Below are 14,109 nucleotides of genomic sequence, written 5' to 3'. Positions count from 1 at the left end.
AAGCCACAAGTTTTTCTTTCTTATAAACTTCATCTTAACTTAAATCACCATTGCGTGGCTTCATTTGTCAGGTGGTCTGAGGCAAAACTTGTGCTAATATTAGTTTAATAATTGTTTCAGGGAGCAAGGAGCAGACAGCTCAATTTATTAAACTGCAATTAAAAAAATAAATAAACGAAATAAATTAAATTAAATTTTATTGTAATATATGCACTAGTCTGTCTAACTTGTGTAAATAAGAAATATCACTCACCCTATAAAGCCCACAACAATAAGAAAAGCAGTAGATAAGACATTGGGGTTTCACTTTTATGTGTTTTTGTAGTGCTGTGCTTAACCAAATTTGAGTATTCATGAATATGATTTTAAAAATACAAAGTAAGAAAGTTGAGATCACATCTTTGCTGAAATGTATTGTGCTGTTGTTATTAACAAGCCATGGTTAATTTGCTCTGCCTTAGGATTGCACGTGTCCTGGGACAGGAGAGGGTGTGAGTGGGAAACCCACTGCTGAAACTTGGCCCTGGTTTGTCCTCATGGATGATATGTTGGGACTTCTTGTTTAACTTTTTTTCACTTATATTTTTTAAAAGGAAAACAAAAATTATGCAACTTTAAATGTGTACATAAAAGAGAATTCTTTGCTCGGGACATTGTTTATTTTTGTAATGACAGTCATAATTTCTACATGAAACAAATTCTTCTATAACTTTTTTCCCCCAACTATTTACAATATATTTTAAACATATCAAAATCAACATAAACATTTAAATTTACAGTACATAAAATAAGAAAAAATGATGTAGACTTTTATTCAGCTGAGTGGGAGACCCTGGTTTGCTGCTGGACCGGGATGGGCTCCACAATAGAGACCCTGGTAAGGCCTCCTGCTGGTGGGACATCATCTGGGATGCTCTCCAGAGTGTTTGACTGCATATTTACACTATCCACGTCTACCAACAGGTTTGCAGGGCTGACTCATGGAATAAATATTGAGATACTTTATTACACTGAAGTACTTTAAATAACCACTAATACCGCTTTGGGGAAAAATTACTAGTCATATATTTCAAACCTTAGTTAAGCAAACTTATCTTGCATACTCTTACTCTTGATACCTTAAGTACATTAAAGTAAAGGAATTCTGGAGGAAAAAAAACCTTGTCAGGGTTTTTATGATGGTTCTGCTTTTATATTACTGCATATGTTGCATTTTACTTCTGAATATTTTCAAGGTTGATACATTTAAACTATATACTTTTGTGTAGTTTATTGTAAAACAATGCATCATATTGTAAAATAATTTTGTAGTGTTGCTGTCCTGTGTGGGAAAATCACTTCGAGTATTAACGATGTAGTTCCTTACATACCACCACTGGTTATTTTGAAAATTAAACTAACAAAATGTAGGCCTATTGTCACAATATTAACAAATTGTTGCTAACTACAGCACCGTCCCATTTCAAAGAGCGCATCTGAAGCGCTCGGACCGGTCTAGCGAAGGAGGATTGTTCTTGTCGCCTAGCAACAGTGACTGACAGCTGCCGATGACGAGTGGGAGTAACATTCGCACTGGACTTTTTATATTCAACTGAGTTTTATATTCAAATAGGGTTGAAAACCTGTGTAAATATATTTACCATGGTCCATTTATGTGCATAATAAAAAGAATACACTAGCCTACAAAATCGCATCAAGGTAAGATATAAATGAACATTTGAATCTTCGGCTAAGCCGAAAGTAGGCCTACATGACCTGGTCCTCCAGTAAAATATAAAACATAAAAATGACAATAGCCAATTCTGGCTCCATAGCTGTTTACTTAATTATATCAAATGAATTGTCAGGATGGCAGCATACTCTCGCACCGTTGCTTGGCGCCTGGAGCGGTAATCGGGAACACCTGGCTGCACAATTAGGAAATCCTACGAAGGCTACATGGTGTGTCGTTCGGAGGACGCATAGACTGCATCGTTTGAAGTCCGCAGCCTTCGAAGGATGAAGTCTTCACATTGGGACACAGCTACTGTCTATGGTTGCAATGCAGTCCATAAGCACCCATAGACTGCACGCACCGTGATGGCGTCACAGACAGACGCCGACGTATTACAACTTCCTGTTTTGGGAAGCGCTGAGTTGGTCTCTTGTTCGCTATCCAGCTAGAAAGCTTGAAGGTACAACTGGATTGTATAACCTGAGTGTCCGAGTGTACGTATGGTGTTAAGGAGTAAAAAGTGCAACTTACTGCGTTTAGTGAAACAATGTCGGACAGTCCGGGTGGGTGTTGTTGTATTCTAAAGTGAAGTCCTAGTTAGCTAACTATACATTTACCATGCTAGCTGTAGACTGCTCGAATCGACATAAAAATGTATCTCTCTTTTTAATTTCTCTGAAGAGTTTAGATTAATCTACATGTCTGGTTCAAACTATGAATGAATAATGCGTTTCAGAATGTATGCCATTATTACACGCCTGTTAAACAGTTAAAACAAGGTCACCAGATTGTGTCACGACAGCCTTTCCTTAAAGAATGTATGTTCAATTTTGCCATATCAGTAATTCTTAAGTTATTCTGCTGTTGTTTTATTAAAACTTAGCATCTTACTTTAGTTTTTTTTTGTATTTTTTGTATTATTTTTTTTAAGTGAGTTATGGTCTAACAAAAAATAGAACACCATAACCTAATGCCTTCAAGGGAAGGCATTTTTGCTCAGTAATGTTTCCACTGTAACATACATGTTATAATAAAATACTGTTTTTCAACTGGTTCCTGACAGATTTGCCACCAAGTGATGAGCAGAATTTAGAGATACAAGGCTCTGTTACTAATTATTCTTCTGTTGTGATGATGGCGGAACAGGAGGGTAGCATGTTTAATGACCAACATTTCTGTAAGTATATAAAATACAAACTTAAATTGGCAGATGTTTTTTTCAAAACATAGCCTAATTAATTTAAAAAAAAAATCTTCTCTTTTATGTGTACCTTTTACTCTCTCTGTGTCTCCAATGCCCTCTCCTTCTTGTTTTTGGCAGACTGTGAGATGTGTCATCAGCACTTCATAGACCAATGTGAGGTTCATGGGCCACCATTATTTACATGTGACTCATCAACAGCTATGGGCATTCCTCAGAGAGCTCTGCTAACACTGCCACAAGGCTTAGTTATAGGTCGATCTAGCATCTCTAATGCAGGACTTGGGGTTTTTAACCAAGGTCAGACTGTGCCATTGGGGATGCATTTTGGACCTTTGGATGGAGAGGTGACCTGTGAGGAAAAGGCATTGGATAGTGCCTACTCTTGGGTAGTGAGTGTCAACCTTAATGTTTTGTTAATTGTTAGAGTTTCAATTGTAATTTCAATACAAGTATTGGGCTAAACATATAGTAATTCCTTTTTCTCTCCAGATTTACAGTGGCAATAATCAATATAGTTACATAGATGCAGAGAGGGACACTCACTCTAACTGGATGAAGTAAGTACTTCTATGCTTTTTTGTTGTGTATTGTAGTTTATTTTGCATTTATTTTGTATTTGTCTCAATCTTGTGTCTTCGCTTTAGGTTTGTGGTGTGTTCCATGAGTGAGATGGAACAGAATCTTGTTGCATTCCAGCAAAATGGACGTATTCTGTTCCGTTGTTGTCGCCCTATTAGCCCTGGGCAGGAATTTAGAGTTTGGTATGCTGAGGAATATGCTCAAGGACTTGGCACCCTCTGGGATAAAATCTGGAATAAGAAATGCATTTCTCTAGGTAACTACATCTAACTACATCTCCTGTGTGGAAACTTTGTGCCATATTGTCAACTAGCAGGTTTTTTGGTAACACTTTTGAATACTGTTCCATCATTAATGAATAACTAGGAACACAGGAACAAATGAGTAACACTCTATTAACATTCTAGTAACTACTATTAACTAACAAGAAACTCTGATTAACAAATTAGTAAGTAATAGCGCTCAGTTGGATGTGGTAGTTCACCATTAGCTAATTAGTAACTACTATTTTTTTCATACCTCCCAGAGAACTACTATATACAGGTTCATAATTAACATGAATAATGCATAATTTATAATATAAGTTAATGGTAACCTACTAGTTATGACTCAAGTGTTACTACATCCTTCTAAAGGAACTAATAATAATTTGGATCAGTATTCTAAAGCAGTGGTTCTCAACTCCAGTCCTCGGGACCCGCTGCTCTGCACATTTTGTATGTCTCTCTTATCTGACACACTCAAATCAGTTCATGGAGTCTCTCCTGACGAGCTGATGATCTGGTTCAGGTGTGTTAAATAAGGGAGACATACAAAATGTGCAGAGCAGCGGGTCCCGAGGACTGGAGTTGAGAACCACTGCTCTAAAGTGAAAAGCTTGATAACTACCTAATAAATGACTAAAGTCATTGTAAGCTTTTGAGTCTTTTGTAAGGTTTTGGATCTGTATTCTAAAGTGAAAAGCATGATAACTCTAGAGTAATTACTGTAAACATTGTAAGCTTTTGAGATTTTTGTAAGATTTTGAAGTTTGGTAACACTTTAGTCATTATTAATGTGATCCCATGATCTTCACTTTACTGATACTGATCCAAATAATTAGTAGTTTCTTTAGAAGGATGTAACACCCAAGTCATTATTATACAAAGCTTTACAAAAAATCTCAAAAGCTTACAATAGCCGCGTTTCCACTGTCGGGCCAGGGCCGGGCCAGGGCTTTAAACGGGCCGTGCCGGGCTAATAGCCTCGGGCTAATAGCACCGGGCCTGCGTTTCCACTGCCGGGCCAGAAGCTCCACAGCGCTTCACTAAAACACACCCGTAACACGCCTCTCTGGAACAACGTCACACTAACCCATTCACCAACAAATGGAAGTTTTATCAGAAAACTAATCAGAAATCACTGGAAACAGCGTTGAAAACAAACATGATAAAAGCGGCCGTTTGCTGGCATTTTTGTTGTTTACTTGAATATTTAAAACCCTAGCATCGATGTTTTACCACAGGTTTACAATAAAAAGTGATACATTGATCATAATGAATTAATTTATGTCAAAATTGCACATTAGTCACTCAGAAATAAATTACTGTTAGGTCTATTTCACAAAAGAAAGAGGACACACTTACTTCTTCAGTCGCGTCTGTTACTGTTTATCTGGTAGTTACAGGACATAGTTACATCACATTTAGAAAGAATGATAATTTCTACAAATATATGCCACCAAAAATACGACCTGAGGAGCTTTAGCAGCACTCTCTCGACTCCCATACAGATATTCTCCGTCAGAGAAACAGAGGAAGCTCCCGAAAAAAAAGTTGCTTTATTGTATGATAGTCCGGTATAAAGAGACGAGGCTACTGACAGATAAAATAAAAACATGATTGTGATAGCCTTTATGATTGGTCTGATTTCTTCAAGCGTTCACTATGTTTTTTTACTATGCGTATCTTCAAGCGTTTACCATGTTTACTATGGTAATGGTTAGCGCGCATAGTCTTTTGCATCACAAACACAAGAGTTAAATTATTTTAAAAGTCTTTAATGCTGACAGAATCATCCGGCACTGCCGTCTCCCGACTCAGGTGAACTCCGCCTCTGTTCGTAACCACTCCTCTAGCCCGAGCTGGCCCGCTCTGGCCCAAGGTATTCGACGGGCCAGAAATCCTGGCCGTTGGCCCCGAGTAAGCCCCGATCAAGCCCCGGAAGTGACAGTGGAAACGCGACTGGCCCTGGCACGCACTAGCACGGCCCGGCCCTGGCCCGACAGTGGAAACGCGGCTAATGACTTCAGTCAATATTAGGTAGTTATCAAGCTTTTCACTTTAGAATACTGATCCAAATTATTAGTAGTTCCTTTAGAAGGATGTAGTAACACTTGAGCCATTTCTAGTGGGTTACCGCTATCTTATTTTATAAATTATGCATTAATTATGTTAATTATGAACCTGTATATAGCAGTTCTCAGTGAGGCAGAGCATGTGAGCGGAGTGGAGCGGGAGCGAGCGGGCGGATCTTGGACAGAGCACAGAGCGGCATTTTTAAAAGGACGGAGCGGCACCCTATTTCCCGCTCCAATTTCGCTCCGCTTACACCACGAGTCTGAAGCATGCTCAGTCAAGCCTGACCCAGAATCCATTTGTCTTGCACAGTCATCAACAGTAGACTATTTTCAGTCAAAACTCGGCTCAATAATGGAGTTCAAAAAGGAAAATGAGAAGTCATACAGGTGTACTATTAATATAAAACTAACTAACAATGATAATGTGGTACAAGAAAACAAATGTGGAGACATCATTTTTTTGTTGCTGAAGTTAGCTTCATCGGAGCGGTGCCAATCATTCAGTAAACAATATCATACGATCTTTAGATGTAGGGGCGTTTACATTTTTAGAGAGATATGGCAAGTCGCCTAAAAATAGACTTCAGTTACATGAATTATTGTAAATAATTAATTCACGAAATTTACCATACCCTAACTGCGTAATTTAATCAGATGCGTCATTATTATCTTTACTAAAATTCGAGCACTGAGTTAAAGGTGCTGTAAGCGATGCCGGGAGTCGTAACTTCTTGTTGACATTCGAATTGTTGTCAAACAAAACGGAGGCTAGCTAGACCCTCCCTCCTCCTCATCCCGTCTCCTCCCTCCTCCCCTCCCTTCCAATATTATCCGTAGTAGTCACTACAAACAAAGTTAAGTTTTACTGATATTTCATTCAATGTGTAATGTCGCTAAGTTAGATAAAGGGTTTTATATAATGCAGAACAGAATGCAGAAAAAGAGAAACATTATTTTAAAATCGTTTCGCCACCTGAAGCTATAACTATAGCTCCCATACAAGGACACAATAATAGCAAGATAACGTAGCTTCGCGTTTCCCAGTGAGAATAAACAACGGCGGCGTAAACAAATTTTGTCAAAGTTGTCAATAGCCTATAAATGAACATTCAAATTCATAACAAACAGTGGATGAAAACAATCATTCACACAAATTGTTGCCCTACTGTGAATTTGCTTGATCATTTACAATAGAGATTGATCGCTAGCTGCTAGAAACATAACGTTATATGTTGTATTCACCAAAGTTAACGCTGACTGCATAGTTCTAGCTAATTACATCCTTGTGTTGGTTTGGCGAACATGAACGTCAGTTTAGAAATAAATATGGATTTACCTGTTCTGCAAAAACAGAGCAACTGAATGTGGATTGGAAGCCCTTCTGCCGGCGGAGTTCTCGCCACCTTTAAAAGGTTTTTCCGATGTAAATTCGGTATTTCGCGCGTTCCTTATCCTCGTCCCTCTTCTTTGCAATTTGTTCATCGGACACCTCTTTGGTCGTGTTTCGGCCATAATTCAAACTTCCCTCTTCATGCTTCTCTCTCCTCCACACCCACTTCATGTGCACGCACACTAACCCCCCAAACCCCACCCTCAAATACTTCTTGTCGGTGATTGGCTGGAGCACTGTTTGTTGTGTTTCATGGTGCGGGTGAGCCCAGTTTGTTTTTGTTGCCGTTTGTGGAGCCTGTGGTGTCTACAGAGACTGCGTTTTTTTACAGTGTGTTCAGGGGACAGGCAGCTAGCGGATAGTGAGGAGATGTTTGCTGTATGTGACAAAAAATGTTTTGGCCTAAAAAACGCGCGGCATCGCTTACAGTATACTCTTATATTTTAAGAATTCCTGATTTACAGTAATTCACCTTAGAGGGAAGCATGTTTTTTCTCTAAAAAGCTTTCCCTAATTTCCTCTTTCACAGGTATTTGAGGTTTGGGGGGCAGGTCGCCATCATTTTACATTTACATTTTTGCATTTGGCAGATGCTGCTAATCCAAGACAACTTGGATTACATTCAGGGTATAGAGACAGAGCGACACGCGTCATAATCTGAAAACCTGAAAATAATCCAACCGTCTCCATTGACTTTGCATTGCGAGAAGCTGCCTCCTTGTCATTTCTGACTTATAACAAAAAACAAAACAATGTCTAAAGACTGCTATGTGACAAGGTGTACAGCAAACAAGCTAAAAAAAACAGAAATACGTTTTTATAAGCTGTCAACCCCAAAAAACGAGCGTTTAAAGGTGCCATGTGTAAAAATTGAGGTAAAAATATCCCAAAAATGAGCTACACGCATCAAAAGAATGAGAAGAAATAAGGGCGATGATGTCATTAAAAAAATGTCAAGTTATAGTGCTGCAGAGATATCAACCTTAATTAGCATTAGCATTACTAGCCACGGCCCGACAGGTGTTGTAATACCAGTTTCGGCCATGGGAGGCGGTATGCGGGCAACATAACCACCAGCCAACCTGCAATACACGAATAACTCGCACGGCTTGTGGGCGTACTTGAACCTGATGTCAATCGTGTGGAAAGTACAGCCCACTACTTCATTTCAATTCAGGGAAGAGAGCGGAAGGATGGCTGAAGCCCTTGGCAAGAGACCCCTACCACCACCACCCGCTGCAGGGAAAAAACCGCGCTCTGAAGCACAAATCAAATCAGATAAGAAAAGGACCGCTCGTCACAGTCCGGGCTCGAAAGTGCGGGGGACGGCGAGCGAACTGCAGCGCATAGCCCTGTTTTACAACGTTCAGCACCCATTCTGACACGCCCGGGATCGCTTCCCATGCTTTCGCACGCATAGCTAGGGGCAGAATGGTCTCCGTGTTCTGACCGCCGCACTGCGCGGGTTCGAGAAACTGAAACGGAGGTATCAACGCGGCGCGCGCGCCCTCGTTGTCTGAATATTGCTGCTCGCTGACGACAGCAGCCGGCTGTTTCACATTCAATGACTCGGTCGCTAAGGACGGAGAACAATTTGTGGCGCGAACAGGTCATTTGTAGCCTACTGTATCTTTCAACAGTGTTCGTGTTTTTTTTACTATAGTAGAGATGATCGGTTCACGTGCGCTGTCTGATGTTGACCAATGATGTTGACAGAATGCTGTCTGTCAAATTAATTTAATTCAAACAATGTGTATATACAACTCAAAATGTAATATGAACAAAACGAATATGAACATATTCACTGGTAAAGGTGAAGGGGAGTAGCTTGAAGATGTCATGTTTCAAAATCACTTGACATCACCCAACGTTCCTCTGGAGGCAAAACGTCCTCTATTAGGCTTCGGCTATGGCTCTAGGGTTGTTGTGAAGGTGGGGCGGAGCATAGAGACTATGCCGTTTCTCGTCTGTTACTCTAGAGTAGACCAATTCACTTTATGGAGGTATACTGCCCCCATCTGGTATGGAATGTGGAGTATGACTTGATTTTTTTGCCAGACAATCCACATGGCACCTTTAAGGAAACAAAAGTGGATTCAAGCTGGAACGAATGGGTAAATTGTGGGTTCTTCCTGACACTCAGTATCAGGGATGGAAATTAGCACCCGCCACCAGCCAAATGCGGGTGATTTTGTGTTGTGGCGGGTAAATTCGCTTCACCTACCGGCCACCGTGGCGGGTAAATAAAAATATACTGTTTCACACAGACGGCGGACACTTTTAGAGGACATAAGTGTACGCTGAAATAAAGTCTTTCACCTCAGAAAAACGGACTTTCTTGTCCTGTCACGTCAGCCGTTATCCTGTTCTCATAGCGAACACTCTTCAAATGCACGCGCAAATGCGGCGGCGCGCGCTGTGTATCGCCTCACTGTATATAAAGTGCAAAATAAACTACGAGCATGCAACACCGTTACGTTGTAAATTACACAAAATAAAAGTAATGCAGGGATGATTTTCATACTATTCATCAGGAGCAGTTTCCATGGTTCATTAACAGTTATTGTTAATATTGTGTATTCACCATGGTAACTGTCGTTTCCATATTAACCCCAAAATGCCACTTTATTTTTCTTTGTGTTATTTTTTATATTTTTAAATGACTCTAGTGGCTCATACCAACATTGTATTAACAAAAACTAGTTTGGAACTGCTATTTAATAGCTTTAGCATAGGCCTAATGTTTATTTATTAGTACTAGTCTTTACTATTAGTCATATTCTTACAATTTATGTTAAGTAAAGGGGGACAGTACTTGTGTGTGTGGAAATAGCCGGTTTCAATAAAACTACTTGTGACATGTCATATTTGGCTTTGACTTTGACTGAACATTTGCTCTCACTTTGCAGAAAAAATATCGGGATATATATCGTATATCGATATTCAGCCTAAATAATCGGGATATGACTTTTGGTCCATATCGCCCAGCCCTAGTTTCATTGTTGGGACTAAAAACCTAAAACTGGAAGCCATAAAAGACCACGAATCATTCAAATGCCACATCCAGGTAAAAAAGAGAAATATATATATAAGAGAGAAAGAGAAAATGTCAGTATTTCATTGAGACTTGAGATTAAATAAACTGCTTAAGTATTGTAGATCTTGTAGTATTAATTTTCACATGCAGTTACACATTGTCGGTTAAAAACAAGAAAGTGGCTGGTAAAAACATTGAGTGGCTGGTAGATTTTGAAATCCACCAGCCACAGTGGCCGGTGGACAAAAAAGTTAATTTCCATCCCTGCTCAGTATGCACAAAAAAATACACTACGTGTGCAGTAAACCTTTTGTCACTGGTAAATCAAATATCCAAATGTCAGTTTTATATATTATATTTCTGTAAACTAAGCTATCCTGTTGCCGATTACGTTCCCCTCCAGTGGACGTAGTTCTCAGAGTAATATGACACCTTGCGCTCTGTTTCAATTGCCTGTATCCACTTTTGTGTCCTTAAACGCTTGTTTTTTGGGGTCGACAGATTATAAAAACGTATTTCTGTCTCTATATATTTCATCAGATCATGGATTCCCTGGGAATCCAACCCATGACCTTGTCGTTGCTAGGGTCATGCTCTGCTGTTTGAGCTATTCTTTAGGAAACACTGCCTTACCATGTAACAGCATATTTGAAGTTAACCTTTGTAATTGTGCCATAAACATTTCAGTTATTTAGCTAATATGTCTTTAGGGCTTCCTACTACTAGAAATACAAAGTGACTAAATACAGCGACTGTAATGCATTTGGTGTTGATATCTGTCATGGCCTTTGGCTTTCCAGTAATTTGATTTCTTTTTTCAGGTACAACTGAAGAACAGGCGACTCAGGTCTGTCTATGTCCTCATTGCCATTACTCCTTTCCAACTCATTTTTATCTGCGTGTTCATGTGAAGCGCTCGCATCCCGATCAGTATGCGCACTTCACGCAGACACAGCCGCTTGAGTCCGAAGACCACTCAACAGTTATAGACATAGACCAGTGCCTTCTGGCCCCTGATGCAGCTCCTCCAACCCATATGCAGCCAATGACAGAAAGCTGTCAGGGTCAAATTTCAACCTTAAATGGACAACCCATTCATCACTCAGAAAAGTCAGACTGCACTGATTTGTCCGAAACATGCAGTAATGGTTTGAGTGAGCAGGCAAATTGTGCTACTGAGATCTCGGATGAAATAAATAAATGTGGTGAGTGTGGCCGGAACTTTTTGAGATCTTGTCATCTGAAGAGACACCAGCGCACTATTCACTCTAAAGAGAAGCCTTATTGCTGCAGCCATTGTAAGAAGTGTTTTAGTCAGGCAACAGGTCTGAAAAGACACCAACAAACCCACCAGGGGGAGGAAAAGAAAGAGAAAGATGCTGACAGACCTTCTGACATATATCCTTGCACTAAGTGCTCCTTTTCTTTTGTGGCCAAATTCAATTTAAATCAACATCTCAAACGGCATCACCATGGAGAGTACCTCAGATTAGTTGAGAGTGGCTCGCTCACAGCAGGGACTGAGGGTGATACAGAGATGAATTCTGACAAGCATGATCCAACCTATGAACCTCCTACTCGAGTGAAGAGGTCTGCAAAGAACCCTTTGAGAGGCAGTAGTCGCCCTAAAAAAGTGTCTGTTGGCAGACCACGGGGCCGACCACCTAAAAACAAGCAAGCAGCGGAGGTTGAAGTGCAGAAGAGTTTACCTATCTGCACTGAGTGTGAACAAAGGTTCTCTGATTTGGAGACATTGAAAACTCACCAATGTGCTGGACAAAATAATAATAGGATAGGAGAACCACAGGAAGCGCTAGCTTCCCAGCATGTCTGTGGTGAATGCCTGAGAGCTTTCAGTAATTTTGATATTCTCAAAGACCATGAGTGCATTCAGCAGGGAGATGGATCTTACTGTTGCTCCCACTGCAACCTTTACTTCAACCGGATGTGTAACCTTCGTCGCCATGAGCGCACAATCCACTCCAAAGAGAAGCCCTACTGTTGCACGTTGTGCCTCAAGTCCTTCACCCAGTCTTCTGGCTTGAAGCGCCACCAGCAGAGCCATTCACGCCGCAAAGCCCACCGCCAGAGCTCGGCCCTGGTTAATGCCACCATCTTTCCCTGCACATACTGCCCCTTCTCCTTCACTGATGAGCGCTATCTTTACAAACACATCCGCCGTCACCACCCAGAAATGAGCGTAAAATATCTGAGTTTCCAAGAAGGGGGCGTTTTGTCAGTTGAAAAGCCTCACAGCTGCAGCCAATGCTGCAAGAGCTTTAGCACAATCAAGGGCTTCAAGAATCACAGCTGTTTCAAGCAGGGGGAAAAGGTGTATCTGTGCACAGATTGCGGAAAGGCCTTCAGCTGGTTTAATAGCCTCAAGCAACACCAGCGCATCCACACAGGAGAAAAACCTTACACATGTCAGCAGTGCGGAAAAAGTTTTGTCCACTCTGGACAACTGAATGTGCATCTCCGCACACACACAGGTGAAAAACCTTTCTTGTGTTCACAGTGCGGCGAAAGCTTCAGGCAATCGGGAGATTTGAGGAGGCATGAACAGAAGCATTCAGGCGTTCGGCCATGCCAGTGCCCCGATTGTGGAAAAAGCTTTAGTAGGCCACAAAGTCTCAAAGCTCACCAACAGCTTCATAATGGCACCAAACTTTTCCCCTGCACTCAGTGTGGAAAAAGCTTTACTCGTAGATACCATCTCACCCGGCATCATCAGAAAATGCATTCCTAACTAAAATAGTAACAATAAGACACTGATGAATTTATAGATGTCATATGAAACGTTTGTTGTTCCTGCTTTAAGAACATATTTAGTTATTTTAAGACAAAATTATGTAGCCAATGAAAAGATACCGTTCTTGTAAAAATGTTTAGACAGATCTGAACTTGCCATTTTTGAGTATAACATAAGTGGGCACAATTTCTAGGTGTAGTTGGTCCCCAGAGTTATTGAATCAAATGTGCAAAAGTGAAAACTATATTTTATTAATGACAAAATGTGTAATTGTTGAACAATATGTTCCTATGATCATAGTAAAAAAAAAAAAGAAAAAAAAAAGAAAAAAAAAGTTACATTTATGTGTTGCAAGATGTTTTCTTTTAGTCAAGAAACTTGGAAGATGGGAAAATTAGGGTTTTTGTTATTCCAATTATATTCATAGACAGAAGAAAATATTACATTTTTACAGATGTCATGTCACTCCAAACAACAGAAAATATCATCTGTTGTGCTTCTGTTAATATTTAGTTTTTAGCTTATTTTAGGTGCATGCAGAGTATAGTTTATTTCCATAGGGGGTAAATAAAAACCTTGCACAGATAACTGCATTTCACCATGCTTTACTGTGATTATGATTTTTTTCATCAGTCTAGTTTGCCTCTATTACGTTGTATTTTAGTTTAGCTTTGGTTACAAATCGGCTTCCTAAAAGAGAAATAGTGTGATGCTCAAATGTACGCTGTGACTGGTTGCCGTCATGTGTTTTAGCCATACTTGTATCCTGTATAAAATACAATGTGTTTATTGTCTATATTAAACTCAACATTGTCATGATATGTGCAAACAAAGTAGAAAAACAAACCTTCCACCTCTGACCCCAAGAAAAAAAGTTACCTTAACCACACTAAAGAGCTGGTTTAGAATGATCATTAAATAATTATGAAATCATAAATATATATATAAAGAATTACATGATGCCTACAAGTACAAAATTCCAAAACATGGGTCTACTGATTTCTGACAAATATTTTTATAGATACCATAATAATCACTAAACGGTTTGTTTACAGGACTGAGTGTCAAGCTTGATACATACCATATGTGTCATTG

At 39.9% G+C, this 14,109-nt stretch overlaps 1 protein-coding gene across 3 annotated transcripts; it reads left to right on the top strand.

Moving 5' to 3' along the window:
• Positions 1 to 2,047: 2,047 nt before the first annotated feature.
• Positions 2,048 to 13,833, top strand: prdm9 (PR domain containing 9). 3 transcript variants are annotated; one of them, XM_082152264.1, is made up of 6 exons: positions 2,048 to 2,174; positions 2,778 to 2,891; positions 3,036 to 3,307; positions 3,408 to 3,475; positions 3,563 to 3,753; positions 11,084 to 13,833. In XM_082152264.1, exons 2-6 carry the CDS (start codon positions 2,846 to 2,848, stop codon positions 13,009 to 13,011), a joined length of 2,505 nt encoding a protein of 834 aa, XP_082008390.1. In that variant the 5' UTR covers positions 2,048 to 2,174; positions 2,778 to 2,845; the 3' UTR covers positions 13,012 to 13,833. The 3 variants fall into 3 exon arrangements, with proteins under 3 accessions (XP_082008390.1, XP_082008391.1, XP_082008389.1); XM_082152265.1 differs by having other exon boundaries at positions 2,108 to 2,208; XM_082152263.1 differs by having other exon boundaries at positions 2,112 to 2,277.
• Positions 13,834 to 14,109: the final 276 nt, after the last annotated feature.

Source organism: Leuciscus leuciscus (assembly GCF_965113295.1).
Source record: "Leuciscus leuciscus genome assembly, chromosome: 21".
Classification (NCBI taxonomy): Eukaryota; Metazoa; Chordata; class Actinopteri; order Cypriniformes; family Leuciscidae; genus Leuciscus; species Leuciscus leuciscus.
This window is presented reverse-complemented; position numbering and strand designations above follow the sequence as displayed.